This window comes from Anser brachyrhynchus (genome assembly GCF_964034855.1).
Source record: "Anser brachyrhynchus genome assembly, chromosome: Z".
NCBI lineage: Eukaryota > Metazoa > Chordata > Aves > Anseriformes > Anatidae > Anser > Anser brachyrhynchus.
In genome coordinates this window covers 52,429,193-52,444,645 of record NC_137697.1, presented here as the reverse complement: position 1 = coordinate 52,444,645, position 15,453 = coordinate 52,429,193, and the positions used below count along the sequence as shown (strand labels likewise).

Here is a 15,453-nt window from a genome sequence, read left to right as displayed (position 1 = left end):
CATTTATTATGAAGCTTTTTGTGCATTAGAATTATGTTCCTTCTGCTGTATAGTTCATTTAGTTTCCGTAGCGTGCAGGTATGTTACTGGCGTTGAAGCATCAGCTGCATGAAGGAATCCTAAAGAGTAAGCCTGATAAGATGATGCCGTGAAGGAATCGTGTCTTTTTCTCATAGGTGTGATGGTGACAGAGTTGGTGGTGGTAGTAGCAGTATTAGTAAGAATAATTATGACTCTCCTTGCTGGTTTACAGTGTTGCTAACTTCTGCTGATACCTTTAAGGTTTAATGTGATATTCAAAATACTGTAGTAACTTTTAGTCATGTACCCAAATTTTATTTTTACAAGACTAATTTTAGGTACACAGATGAAGAAATTTGACTAATTTCTTTGTGCTTCCACTTCTGCATCTCTAAATCAGAGATAAAATGTATATTCACTTTGAGAAGGACTTCTAAATAAGATAATAGCTTGCATTACCAGAGAGTCTGTTATTCAGGATATACTTTACATTGTGACAGTGTTTGGGGACATGCTATAGAATTTATTTGACAGAAATAAAAGTTGTGACACTTGATCACTGGTCACATGAAGTAAAGTTTACATGAGTGTCTCAGTAGGTGTTACATAAGTGTGAACTTAAGGACAGTTGATGTGTATTCACCTTGTGGTTTATTATTGTAAGGATTTCTTAATGAAGCTTAATTTCTTACAGGAGGTGCTGAAACAGCTACAAGGAAGTATTGAAGATGAGGCAATGGCATCTTCTGGACAAATTGACTTACTAGAACGACTTAAAGGTAAATCTACAATTATGTTTTAAATAGGGTCATTTGCTTCTTAATTGCTTTTTCTTTGGGGTAAAATTTTCAAACCCAAATGCACCTTCTTTCCGCTGCTGACTTTAGCAGTTAGGCATACTCTCAGTGCACAGTTGTTTTTGTTTTGGCTAAGCATTTTAAAGACACATTTTCAAAAGGGAGCATGTTTCTAAGTTGCTTTTGTGCTTTTGCTACTGTTACTGTAGGACTTCATATGAATTGCATTTGATGCAACTTCCACTTCATACAGTATTTCAGAAAAAGTAGATGTAATTTTTAAAATTAATGATGGATTAGTTCCATGATTTTTCCAAATCTGCTTGCATGCCCTACCCTCTCTGTGTCACATTACTGGAATTGTATCTGCCATGCTGAAAACTGATAACTCCTTCCCTAGACCATGTGGTGGAATGTGCACCATCCCATATAATTCTTGCAGAGCAAGTACAAATCAGTAACTTTCAATATATATCCATTATCTTTACTACTGAACCAGAAATATTGTAGAGGGTGTCTACATTTAAGGGCCTGGTGGTGACATGTCATCATCTACATGACAGTGAAGCATGTACAAGATAGCCAAGGAAGAGGCTGTAAGTGTGCCATGAGCAATTCCAACGGCATTTATGCAAAACTTGGCCCATTTCTTAAGTCTTCTGGGAAGGAGGCAGGCAAACTAGTGTGGGGACACTGTTCTGATGAGCAGGACTGCAGTAGTTTTGCCATCTGCTCAGTGGACAAGTATTCTCTAAGTATTCTCTATCAAGATCGGGGTTGGTTCACATTATGTTATTTTGTGAATGCCAATGCAAAATGTTTAAACTGTTTCCATCAAAAAACACACATTTGTTCATGAGATACGAAATCAAGATTGAATAATCTCCTTAATGTGCTGATGAACTTCAGCTCTGAAACCGTTTGCTCTTTATTTTCCAGAATTGAACTTGGAAAGTACCAGCTTCCCTGGAGTAAAGTTAAGGCCAAAGGTGTCCGCGCGTTCATATGGGAGCCGGGAAGGGTCTGTGTCAAGCCGTTCAGGAGAGTGCAGTCCTGTTCCCATGGGATCATTTCCAAGAAGAGGATTTATGAATGGAAGCAGGGAAAGCACTGGTTATTTAGAAGAGCTGGAAAAAGAGAGGTAAATTTCTTCATTTATTTATCCAGTGTACATTGACGACTTCTGATTTTACTTTGAAAGTTTACTGGCACGCTTAATATTTAGCTGTCATGAGTATGATTTTTGCTGTTAAGGTATATTTACCTTAACAGGTAAGGATGCCAGGACTCTGCATTATATTTAAATACACACAACAAAAAATATCTTAAAACACCTAGTACACTTTCTACTGCTTCTTTATATTTGCATTTCATTATTACTGTTTGTTGGAGGTTATTGTGTTTTGATCAGCAGATTGTCAGCACTTTAAATATTTTGAGAGAGAGAGCAGGGCATCCCAAACACCTCTGTATCTCTTAAACATTACTGATAAGTGTTGAAGCTGTAACAAGGTGATGGTGCAATCTTTCTATTTTTTTTGTAAATGGTTATAGCTACCAGCTACTGAGCTGGTTGATCAGTTATTTACTATTAGTAGATATTTGCCTACTGATTCTTATAACTTAAAAATTATCAGCTAAACGAAAATACTTAATCTTCAGGATGTAATTCCTGTGTGATGTTTTGCATGTTAGCAAAACCATGGAGTCTCTTTTCTTGGAAGGCCGTATTACCCACTTAATTTGAAGAAGGTCCTGAGCATAATGCAGAGTTGTAGTATGTGATTATAAGACAGGGTTTTCTAAAGATTTGGTCATTGAAAGAGACTTAATGGATAGGATGTCAGGCTGTGGCGCTGCAAAACAAAATAAACAGCAACACTATATTTATGCCTAGTAATTTTAACAAGCCAAAGAACACCATTTGGAACCATAATATAAAAGTTTGGTGGGTAATAAGTGGTTTGTGGGGCAGCATCCTAACAACTCTTAGCGGCCTTTCCTGGTGTTGAGTAAAACTTTTGCAATCAAGAGCTGAAAGAAGTATACTTTCCCTATAAGGTACTATTTTGAAGGCCCTCTCTGTTGGTCCTATTAGTAAAATGAAAGTAACTTCCCATGGATCCATACTGAGCCTCTGTAGCGGCCCCTGTCTTTTTTCATTTTTTTCCAGTTACTCAGGATCACTGATCATGGAATCAGTAAGGTTGAAAAAAACCTCCAAGATCATCTGGTTCAACCATCCCCCCACCAACAATATCACCCACTAAACCATGTCCCTTTTAATATCCAACCTTTCCTTGAATACCCCCAGAGATGGTGACTCCACCACCTCCCTGGGCAACCTGTTCCAGTGCCTGACTGCTCTTTCTGAGAATAAATTTCTCCTGATTTCCAACCCGAACCTCCTTTCCTCTCAAAAATATAGATTCTTGAAGAGCTGGATAGGAATATTTCGGAATCTCTTCCCACTCTTAAAGGATCGAATGTCTGCCATTTGAACTTGGGGCTGTTCCCGCTTCCATTTTTCTGTTGAAATGATCTTCCATTCTCATGCATAGAGTATTGATAAAAGAGCCCTCCACGTGTAGTATTTGACAGGGACAGGGCACCTTACTCTTACCCAGAATAAGAACCTAGCAGTAGTCTTTGATGTCCATCCTAACAAAATACTGTACCTGCTTTTATTCTTACCAATGTTGGTTTTTACCATGCGGTACTGAAATCATTAAGTGTAGCTGAGGCTTTCCATTATAATTCAAGTGAACTTCATGTCACTCAGAACGAGAATGGTTAATTTAGAGTAACTGGATTTCTTCAGTTTGGTTAGTGCATCTGGTTTATGATCTGTGATCCTTTCCCACTGTTGTGAATTCTGAGGTGATAATTTGGATGTTTTGCTCATCAATAAAGAGAGCTGAGGCAGTGAACTGGTCTATTTTTAAAATAATGCTGGAAAAAATGGAGAGGGTTATTTTAATTTCATATGACTTCAGACAGTGTTACCCTCATAGCTAAGGGGGTGAAGATTAGTGCTGCTGAGAAGATGATCTGTGGCATGACCAGATAACATCTGGCTTCATTATTAATGAAATGGTGGATAACCAAAACTGTCCTATTCTTTTGGCTGTTCCAAGGGACATGTAGGAATGCTTAGGGCATTGGCATGGGCCCTAGGTAGCCAGAAGAATCAGAACTTGGGGTAAAGGACACAAGACTATACGTCGTGAATCACTACAAATTCTGAAATGAAATTAACTAGTTTTTCTATGCTTTGTGTCAGAATTTGTTTGGTATACTTACTAAGTTTCTGTGTTTCTAAACATATGTTTCTGCATAGATTATTTGCTAGTAGAACTTCTTTTGCATTTAAACAGGCCTTTGAAGAACTCATGGAACTTGACAAACCTTAAAATACTAAGACAATTTAAAAAGAAACCTAAGATTTTTTGGAAACCTGCAACACAACATTTCCACTCAGTATTTTAATACACTGGAAAAATACATACTGCGTTTGGGCAAGGACCAACTTAAGTATTAACTGAGTGTGAACTTGGCAAAATCATGGGATGTTTATTAATTAAAAAGAAAATCACTAGATGTTTATAAATATAAACAAGTAAGAAACAATAAAAAATTGCTAAAATTTTTGTATTGAAAATTTTATTTAGCTTGGCCAAAAATGATCATCTGAGAGGGAGAAAATTAACCAGTTGGTAAGATTAAATTGTTTCTGTGTTTCTCATTTGCTGAGTTCTCTTCTAGTTTTAAAGTCAAAAAGAAAAAAGTAGGTAATATATTTATTTTTAGTTTACCAGTTCAGAATACACTACTTAATAAATATCTCCTGCTTTTGCTCTCACTGTTTTCAGGTGTATTTGGTAAGAAACTGTCTCAACAAAACTTTCCAGAGTATACTGCAGGTTACGTTTTATAAACTTCAGGTTACTTTCTTATTTGATTTGCCTTTTACAATTTAAATATTCTCACTCTTGTAAGCTCTGTGACTTATCACTAGAGCAGGTAGTCCTGTGTTGAATTTTGTATGAAAATACATATATTCCTTGTTTGTTCTTTCTGGTTTATTCCAGTCTTTTTTTACTTCTAATGTTGATATTAAGCATTTTCTCTTGTCTCATGGCTTCTGTCTCCCTGTATCTCTTACCTCCTCGTGGCTGACTGTATGACTTACATATGTCTTCACAATATCTTCAAGTTAGTGTTTGGTTTTCAAGATTTTGTTGTTTTATTGCCTGCCAGTGGAAGTAAAAGTATTATTTATAGTTGCGTAATGCAAGTAGAATAGCATAATATTTTGTTACCCTTTGCTGTTTTAGCCTTTCAATAGTGACATGATTATCCAGAAAAGATTTCCTAAAGAGGGAACTGCTTTTCTGCAATCGTGCATTCATTGTTTCATTTGTTGCTCAGAACTTCAGAAAAAAACGCATCACAAAAGTTTTTCTAAATACTTCCTCATTAGAAAAGCTGTTCACATTGGAAACTTTCTGTTAACTCATTAAAAACAGTCATGTTCCAAAAGCTTACATTTGCCTTTGCTGCATTCTCACTGAAGTTGATGGTGTATGACAGAGGACAGAATATTCTCTGTTACTGTGGAAGTGCTGATATAAGCAATTTTGGGGTGTACAAAGATGGAATAACCGTGCTGGGATTTTCCGTCAATTTTTTTTCCATGATCAGTAACAGTTCTTCCACCTTAAACACTCTTCTAACCTAGGAAGTTCCAAAAGGCTGCAAAAGCAGCTTTATTCTGGTTGGTGTATTTATTATCTGATAGTAATGTAAGTGTGGGGAGCAGCTTATCATACACATCTACAATGACTTGCTGCTTATTTTCAAGGAAATTGAAGAGCAACCTACCATGATTGTACGAACTCCCTTCAGGCTTTGGACTGACAGACCTTAAAGACATTGGTAAAATCTGAATTCTACTGGAGCAGTAATACCAAAGTAGTAAGCCCAAATAGAGCATTGCACAGAAGCAAAAATGACACTATCAAATTAAGGGGGACACCCCCAGGATATGCATTATGTTGTTTGTGGAGCACTGATGGTTCCTAAGTTCTTTTCTTGCTTCTAGCATCTGTTAGGCATGTCAAAACAGATTGAATGACACAGTATCTCATTCACGAGGTGAATACCCTACATTTTGCAAGAGAAACCTAATTGCATGTTCACTTAGCTGAAAGTAATCCCTCCTATTTCTACTACCAATTCCTTGACACCCAGAGGGAGAATTAGTCGGTCCTGTCATATTTGCAGTCTTTGTATGGTTTTAACCAGCAGTAGATGAGAATAATATGATTAGTACTGTTAGAAAACACATTTAGAAGTAAAAATACTTTTTATGAGAATTGCATTAATTATACTTTTGCAAAATTGATTTCACAAATTGGACGCAACCAGTGCTTGGACACCTAACAGTGCATTTTCACCAGGGTGGAAAGACGGGAAGCCATGAAGAATGCAGGCGCGCACAGAGATCAGGCAGGCAGGTTATGTGTTAGAGGATAGTTGGGAGGCCAACAGAATGACTTTCTGTCACAGGCTTTTCTAGAGCACAGTGTATTCACATTTCATTCTGTCTGTCTTAGGGAATTCCAGCCCAGGTACATCCTTGCTTTGGGTATGGAGTATTAAAGTAATCAAAAATAGTTTGAAATGTTTTATTGAAGGAACTAAGTCATCAAGTCCTTCAAAATACGTGGTTTTAATTTCTTCTACTTGAAGTTCTTTCATGTGGAACTTCAACACAGGTTGTGACTGGGATGCATTAACAAAGTAGTCAGGGGAAAACTTTATTGTATGCTGTTATTGTTCCTTAAAAACTTAGAGTAATTATCTGTAACGGTTTCTTGTATTTTGTAACACAAAGATTCATGTGGCTGTTGCTTGGGAAAACCACAACCTGAGATTAGAGACAGACAGATGCAAAAGTCAAGGGATAGGAAGTAGTACTGGGCAATTTTCTTTGCTTCTTTCTGTCCTCTGGCTTAGTGTTTGAGTTCAGTCTTCAGCTTTATCTGTCCATCTTTTTTTATGAATACTATGCACGTTTCATTTTTAAAAATATTCTGTGATTTCTATGTTTACCTCATCTGTAATCTGATAAAATTTTTTGCATTTCTTTAAATGTTAATGAGCAATATTAAAATGCTGGAAGGAAGAACACTTGCAGAAAGCATTTATAAGAAACTAATACACTTTTTGAAAAAAATGTAGCTTGCCTGTATACTTGTACTATTCAGATTTTATCTGAAAACCTTAATTTTGAAAAATGTGATGAAAATAAAAAATATGTAACCATACTGATAAATTTTGCAACTACATAAATGTAGTTTATGAAGGATTCATAAAATAGTAGTTACAATGTTTAATAGATTTTTTTGGTAGTCTGAATGTAGTCAAATTCATACCGTTCTCTATATGAGAATATTCAGATCTACAGTAGGTTTGATACCCATTTAAAATGTTATAGACAGGATACATCTGCAGTGGTTTATCACATTTGATGGTAAATACTCTCTTCAAGTATTTTTAGTAATCATACAAGTAACTTGATTTTGTATGCTTTGTCTTGTTTTTGTATGGGTGACAGTTTAATGAGGAGACGCTACAAAAGGAGAAAAGATAAATGAATTTCAAAACAAGATTCTGAGACATATACAATTCTGTAATTTCCAGGCCTTTTCATAAGTAGCAACGGTAGTTCAGTGTGTCATACAAAACTTACCGTCTGAAAGAATCATAGGATGTTTCAGGTTGGAAGGGACCTTAAAGATCACCCAGTTCCAATCCCCCTGCCCTGCACGGGGATGCCACCCACTAGATCAGGTTGTTGAAAGCCCCATCCAGCCTGGCCTTGAACACTTTCAGGGATGGGGCATCCACAGCTTTTCTGTGGGCAACCTGTGCCAGTGCCTCACCACCCTCAGAGTGAAGAATTTCTTTCTAACATCTAATCTAAATCTCCCCTCTTTTAGTTTAAAACCATTCCCCCTTGTACTATCACTACACCCCCTGACAAAGAGTCCCTCCCCAGCTTTCCTGTAGGCTCCCTTTAGGCGCTGTATGGCCTCTGTAAGGTCTCCCTGGAGCTTTCTCTTCTCCAGGCTGAACAAACCCAACTCTCTCATCCTGTCTTCATAAAAGAGGTACACCAGTCCTCTAATCATCTTCTTGGCTCTCCTCTGGACTTCTCCTCTGGACTCACTCTAAAAGGTCCCTTCCCTTCTTATGCTGGGGGCCCCAGAGCTGAACACAGTGCTCTAGGTCGGGTCTCACAAGAGCAGAGCAAAGGGGGAGAATCGCCTTTGACCTGTTGGTCACACTTTTCATGTAGCCTAGGTTATTGTTGGCTTTCCGGGCTGCAAATTCACATTGCCAGCTCGTTCAGTTTTTCATCGACCAGTACCCCCAACTTCTTTACTTGAGGGCTGCTCTCAATCCATTTGTCCCCCAGCCTTTACCTGCAGAATCACAGAACTACAGTATCATTGAACAGCTTGGGGTGGAAGATCTAGTTCCAACTCCCCTGTCATGAACACCTCCTGGGATGGGATCCTGGGATAGGGCATCCACAACTTCTTTTCTCTAGGTATTTGGTTGGGATTGCCCTGGTCCAGGTGCAGGACCTTGCACTTGGCCTTGTTGAACCTCATGAGGTTTGCATGGGCCCACCTCTCAGCTTGTCCAGGTCCCTCTGAATGACATCACCTCCAGCATGTTGACCGTACCACACAACTTGGTATTATCAGCAAACTTGCACTCAATCCCGCTGTCCATGTCACTGACAAAGATGTTAAACAGTGCCAGTCCCAATACTGATTCCTGAGGAGCACAGCTTGTTACTGATCTCCACCTGGACATTGAGCCATTGATTGCAGCTCTTTGAGTGCAACCATCCAGCCAATTCCTTACCCACCGAGTGGCCCATTGATCACATCCATGTTTCTCCAATTTAGAGACAAGGGTATCATGGGAGACAGCATCAAATGCTTTGGACATGTCCAGGTAGATGATGTCAGTTGCCTTTCCCCTATCCACCAATGCTGTAACCCCATCAGAGAAGGCCTCCAAATCTTGTCAGGCACAAGCTACCCTTAGTGAAGCCATGTTGGCCATCACCAGTCACTTCCTAATTTTCTGTGTGCCTTAGCACAGTTTCTAGGAGAATCTGCTCCATGATCTTGCCAGGCACAGAGGTGAGAGTGACTGGCCTGTAGTTCCTTGGGGCTTCCTTTTTTTTCCTTTTTAAAAATGTGAGTTATGTTTCCCCTCCTCCCCTATTCAGCCATTACTTCTCAAACGTGGTGGACAGTGGCTTAGCAACTTCATCTGCTAGTTCCCTCAGGACCTGCAGATGCATCTCATCAGGTCCCATGGACTATTGCTCTTTGTTAGTGAGAACGAGGTGCAGCACCGCATCTCTGCTTGTTGTCTCCTCTCTCACTTGGAGAAGGAAGTCATCATCGGTGCATTCCAGGAACCTCCTGGATTGCCTGTGGCCCGCTGTGCTGTCCCTCCAACAGATACTGGGGTGGTTGAAGTCCCCCATGAGGATCAGGGCTCATGAATGTGAGGCAGTTGCTGTCTGTCTGTAGGGGGCCACAGAAGCAGGATGAAAGTTAGCATATGACTAATAACTGTGCTTTAGTTATCACTAAATGCTTCTCAACTGTAGATTTCGTACTGGTTTTATAGAGAAATTTAGGTATCTTTTCTTTTATAGATGTGGGTCTGATACACAAGAAGTTACAGTGACTCACTTAAGATAGCATAGTAGATAGTTTGTTCAGCTGAGGCAAGGGAACAGAACCCATGTTATCAGTTGTCTTGTTAGTGCCATCTTCCTCAACCTTGTTTCTAAATAGATCTTTTATATTGGTATCAATGCTCATTTCTGTACTCATATTTGGAGATGAGGTCTTAATAGTGAGACATTTCCTGCTTCTGTTTTCAACAGATCTCTTTTGCTTGCGGAACTGGAGAAGGAAGAGAAAGAAAAGGACTGGTATTACGCCCAGCTTCAGAACCTTACTAAAAGGATTGATAGTCTCCCCCTTACTGAAAATGTAAGTAACTTTTCCATGCTTTTTCATGTATCTGGTGCTACAATCTCTGTTTAGATGCTGTGTATGTCTTACAAATTTGGTGACTTCCTCTACCATTATTTTAACTTAAAACATTTTTATTCACTGTGTAAAGCTAACTTAGTCTCAGTGATACATTTTTCATATATGATTTTATACGTTAAGATTCATACCTATCAGTAGGAATGCCAGCGCTGGAAAGGAACACTGAGAAGTTATTATGACAAATAAATTACGTGTCAGTAAGCTCCTTCTTTACCTATATCCCCCAAAGGTCTTTTTCTTTTTGTTTCTGTTATTTAATGGATTCTTTCAGTTTTGAGAGCAGTATGAGTCTAAGAGACAATTTACATAAGAGCTCTTCTTTCAAAACAGTGAGTGAAGTGATGCTATACTGTACAGTTGCTCCAAGCTTTTACTTTTATATCTCCCAGCTGTTCACAGTCAAGTCACCATTACCTAGGATAATGAAGATCTCTGGTCTCCAAGAATAATACAGGTTTTTCTGTTGTCAGACCTCAGTAGCTTGGATGTATTTGCAGTACATTCCTTTGTACATACAGTTTTGGGAAGATCTGCTTGCCCATCTTTACAATCAAACCTGCTTAGGCATTAGTCCATGTCCTGGAAATGGAAATAGAATGTGGAAACACTTCATTGATTGGGGTGAAGCAGCTGGACTTCAGCATATCTAACAGTGAGTCATAGCCAAGCTGATCAGAAAATTGGAAGCAAGAGGAGAAAGTCTGAAATAGGTCTTGAGGTACTGCAGTCCTTTTGCAAAGGCCCTGTCAGCTGTGTCTGTCTCACTCTAAATGTATTGTAGGTTTTAAGATTTATGTCTCCTCAGTTTCACAGATAATCAATTAACTTAGTTTTTCTTATTATAATACCTTACCTAATATCTACACTAAAACCCTTCTGTGATAATTTAGTACTACTAATTGCATCCACAGTGGAATGGAAGACCCCGTTCTTTTTAGTAACATTTTACGTATTTGTAGATGATTCTGTCTGGTGTTGACTCTCTTAATGAACCTTGTTGAAACCTTCTGTGAGAGCTGCCCTTGGACACTAACCTGTTTGAGAGCTGAATGATTGGCTAAAAAGTGTAGTGTAGCCTCCTAGGAAAAGATACATCAGTCCTACTTGAATTTTCTAAGAATAACTAAAGTTTTAAACTTCAGAAAACTTTCCTCATGTTCTCAGATTTCTGCCTAAGTGTAGCCCACGTCTTTGTCTTACACACTGAAAAGCACAGCCTTCTCATTTCTGTGCAGCTGAATTCTGTGCAGCTGTGCAGCCAGTTCTACTACTTCTATGCAGTAGTAGAACTGGCTCTAGGGCTGTGTCTATCTTTACATTTCTTTCCATATGTCAGTAGCTGAAGGCTTCCTTCTGACATTCTTTTAAGATCATTTCCCAGAACAGAAAGGGTTTATGAATTCTGCCTTGATAAGATTTTTGCATATTACTGGTGAAACAAAGCTACTAGACTGTACGGGCTTTGATTTGTTCCTTTTTCCACACCATTAGAGCAAAGATGCAAAAGTCATTTCTGTCTTCTCTTGATGATTATCAATACCATGGTGCAATGGCTATGTAAAAATGCCTTCTAGTTTGTTTTTCACATCCATACAGTCATTACTTTGATTTGTCCTCTATTTTGCTACTACTTTTCTGTTGCAAAACAGAGGTAAGTCTTCACAAATGAAGTACAGATGCAATACTTGCTCGTGACCTCTCTGCTTTTGAAAGAGTTTATGCTGTACTATTCACAAAGGTAGTTGTCACTGATCTTTAAATGAAAGCACTTCTAATCTTCTATACCATTTTTTCATTTTACTTGCCACTCCCATATAGCTATAGCTATAGCTCCCGTATTTAAACTACTGACCTGACAAGAAGCTCAATAAACTTACATTCATCTGATAAGAACAGCGAGATAGGAATGTGATGATATGCATTGAAAGATGGTACTAATTCAGTTTTTGAGCAAACATGTTTACTGAACCTGTTTCCATTTTCCACATGCATGAATGAATATATGACCTGTGTGCATGTGAAAAATAGTTAAACTTTTAGCTGAAATAATCGCATTGTTAGGCCTAGAGAAGATGACGCCTAGGAGGGATCTAATTATGTCTTCTAATACTTAAAAGGTAGCTATGGAGAAGAGAGATGTACTCCTCACAAGGATGTGTCGTGACACAACAAGAGGGCACAAGTTATTTCAGGGAAAATTGTGTGTGTAGGTAACAAAGAAAATGTTTGTTGTGAGGACCATTGAACGTTAGAATTGGTTTCCTAGAGAAGTGGTGAAATTCGCCCTGATGGAAATACCCAAAACTTGGCTTGACTTAGGCCTGGATACCTTAATCTAAGACCTTGCTGACCAGGTAATCTCCAGAAGTCCCTGCCATCCTTTTCTGTGTTTGTCATCTTTTAAAATAAAGCCTGAGGGACTAGCACTTAATTGACTTTCCTGCTATTTTTTTCTATTAGTTTTACAGACTTGTTTTAAATCTACTTTAAAATCATAAATTGGTTTTGCTTGTGCCTTGAAAAACATATAATTGGAGTGCCTGTGTTGTTATGAATTGAACATCTGCCTTTTTCACAGGATAATTAAAAATAGGGTAGATAGCAGAAGCATGAATACCATCACTTGTTTGCAGCTGTTTGATACCTCTAAATATTTTTGAAAATACTGATTCAAATGGTACGCGTAACATTTTGTTGGTACGCTGAAGTACATTAGTAGCCAAATATTCCAGGCTTGTAATGAATGATAATGTCTTAGTGTTTCTATATTGTATTTAGTCATTTGGCAAAACTTGCAGGTAGCCTGTTAGTTGAAATATACTGCGTGCTCTTGTTTTTAATAACATAGTCATATTTTAGGGATCTATTATTTTGGTTTTTGTTTATGAATTTTGCTGTCAAAAGTAATTGTTCTATTTTTTCAATGAAATACTACATATACGTAAGTGAGGTATATGATGTAAATGATGTTTGATGTATTAAAATGTCTTTTCTCTCCTTCAATTTCAGTTCTCCTTGCAAACAGACATGACCAGAAGGCAGCTGGAGTATGAGGCAAGACAAATCAGAGCTGCAATGGAAGAACAACTGGGAACTTGTCAGGACATGGAGAAACGAGCACAGGTATAGTTCTTTCTTTATGAGAGAATGAAAGAAGTTTTCCTGTGATTTTATTAAATTATTGGTAGTTGTGTCTTTAAAATGTGTGTGAACAAAGTGATACCACACCGTATTTAGTTAGCCTTTTAAATACAAAAATAGGAACCAGAACTTAAAAAATAGCTACTCAACAAGCAACACCCTCTTCTGCCTGTTTGGAAGAAGACTTGTGAGTTAGACAGAAGTAGACTTATATTTTCTTCAGAAAAAAAATTATGATGATTTGCTTTTAATTTATTATTTTAGCTTCACACAAGCATGTTATTCAGCTACTTTGTTTTGCTTCTATAGTGCTGTGATTTTTGTGTTTTTTAAGGTTAGAATAAAATCCATCTAGGATTTGGTAAGTTTCCTTAACCAGAAACCTAAAATGAGCATGTGATGTATAAGTAAAATGCAATTCACATGTATGCCTGTAAGTTGTTTGCTCTGACCAAGGGTTGTTTTGCATTCATGATGAATACATGTACAATTCTGTATGCAAATCATGTTACACACATTTGGAAGTATAACTCTGAATGTAATCGTATGGAACCTGTAAACAGAATAATCAGTTGCTCACTAATTATAAAAACTATTCTCCCACAGTAGTGGAGTGACAATTTGAAATATTTATTACCGTTTATTTCCACAGATGTTAAATAATCAGTCTGGTAAAACATCAGTCAGTATTTTCTGAAATTCGTTCCTAGACATACAGAAGCAGCAGTAATCAAATGGCATGGTTTATCAAAATAAAAGCAGTATTATGACAAAGCAATATCAACACAAAGTACTGAGACAATATATGGAGCTTAGACCCCTTTTTCTTTTATAATGTTGACTCATGTTTGACTTCTTACTATGAATGTCTAGTAAGATACGCAGTAATATGAACATTCTCTTGAAATGTTTTGCCTTCTGCTTATCGTCTTCATTGAAGTACCGATAAATATCCTCAGATACTTTATTTTATGCTGACATAAGAAAAAAGTATAATTTGTCCTCATTCTGTGATATAATACAGACTTCAGGCTCATTTCAGATTCATTGTTGAAGAAATCAGTTTGGTTGCTTCTAGTTCTTTGACCATGTACTTCTGTTTTTGCGTGTTGATCTTTAGATTGTAAACCCTATGTGCCAAGAAATGTGGTTGCTTTCTGGGGGGGCTTGTACAGTGTTTGGTATAAAGCACACCCATGGTTGATGGAGCTCCTCACGTCCCCCGTAATGCAGATAATCAATCAACAGAAAGAAGAAAGGTCTGATGTTTAAATCTCTTGACTAAAATTTGGGAGATAAAGATTCAATTCTTATCCCAGTGATGTTAGACAAATCATGTGAGCTTTAAGGTTTTTTTCATCTGCAGAAAAATATTTCCCCATGTTTAGATGGGTATGTACGCATATTCAGATTCTCTTGATGCCCTTTATAGAATAAATTGCTTTATACACAGAAATTCAATTTGGGGGAAATTCAAGTCATTCTTAGAGAATGGACATGTTCTGTTAGTCATATATCACTTCACTAATGTACAGCTATTTATAGTAATACATTTTTATTATCTTTATAGTACTAAGAATTCACTGTGAGGGAGCGAAGGGGAGTGAATTATATTTGTCTCATGTTCTACTAAAGCTTGTGTGTGCTGCTTTCGAATTTATTGGTCTTATTTCTGACACTTTGCTTTGCACAATTTAAATCAAGTTTTTAGTTTGCTGTTTATAGCTTTGAATCTCTACTAAATGTTGATACACATGATATTCTTCCCACAGCTTATGATGCATGTTCCATGAATTCATTCCGATTTGCCATTATATTCTGTATTTCTAAGATTTCTAGATTACATCATGTGTCTATTCCATGTGTATATTTTGGTAAAAATGCCTTTTTTTAAAGTTCACCTTATTTCCGTTTTCTAGGCTATAAAGATGTTAAATAAGGTTGGTTATAATGCTGATCCTTGTCCACTAAATGAACAAAGCCTTTTCTTTTTTAGTATAACATTGAAGATGTTATTCAGGTAAAAACATGAGGATTGTATTTATCTATAATACAAAAAATAATAATAATAATTCAGTTTTCTGTTCATATCCTGATGTTACTGGGCTATTTATTCCCTGCCCACTTTTAAAGTCAAATCAAGCCTTAGTTATTATCAAGCTCACACAGGGATCTTCTACTTTATTAATTTACTGTTTCTGTATAGAATCACAGTGCATCCTATGCTTCACAGTACAGCTTATTTGAAGTATATTTATCCTGTAAAGTTTTTCTCAGTATTCAATTTACAAAGCACAGAATGATTGCAGTGGGAAATGAATAGTGATATCTTT

The 15,453-nt window shown here is 37.4% G+C and overlaps 1 protein-coding gene across 4 annotated transcripts in view; it reads left to right on the top strand.

Annotated features, from left to right (window-relative positions):
* APC (APC regulator of WNT signaling pathway) overlaps positions 1-15,453 on the top strand; it is a 90,631-nt gene that overhangs the window by 46,916 nt on the left and 28,262 nt on the right. For all 4 annotated transcript variants that reach the window (XM_080573280.1, XM_080573278.1, XM_080573281.1 and 1 more), the window contains exons 3-6: positions 716-800; positions 1,758-1,959; positions 9,808-9,916; positions 12,989-13,102. In XM_080573280.1, coding sequence (XP_080429406.1) covers positions 716-800; positions 1,758-1,959; positions 9,808-9,916; positions 12,989-13,102 — 510 coding nt within the window. The remainder of the gene's footprint in view (positions 1-715; positions 801-1,757; positions 1,960-9,807; positions 9,917-12,988; positions 13,103-15,453) is intronic.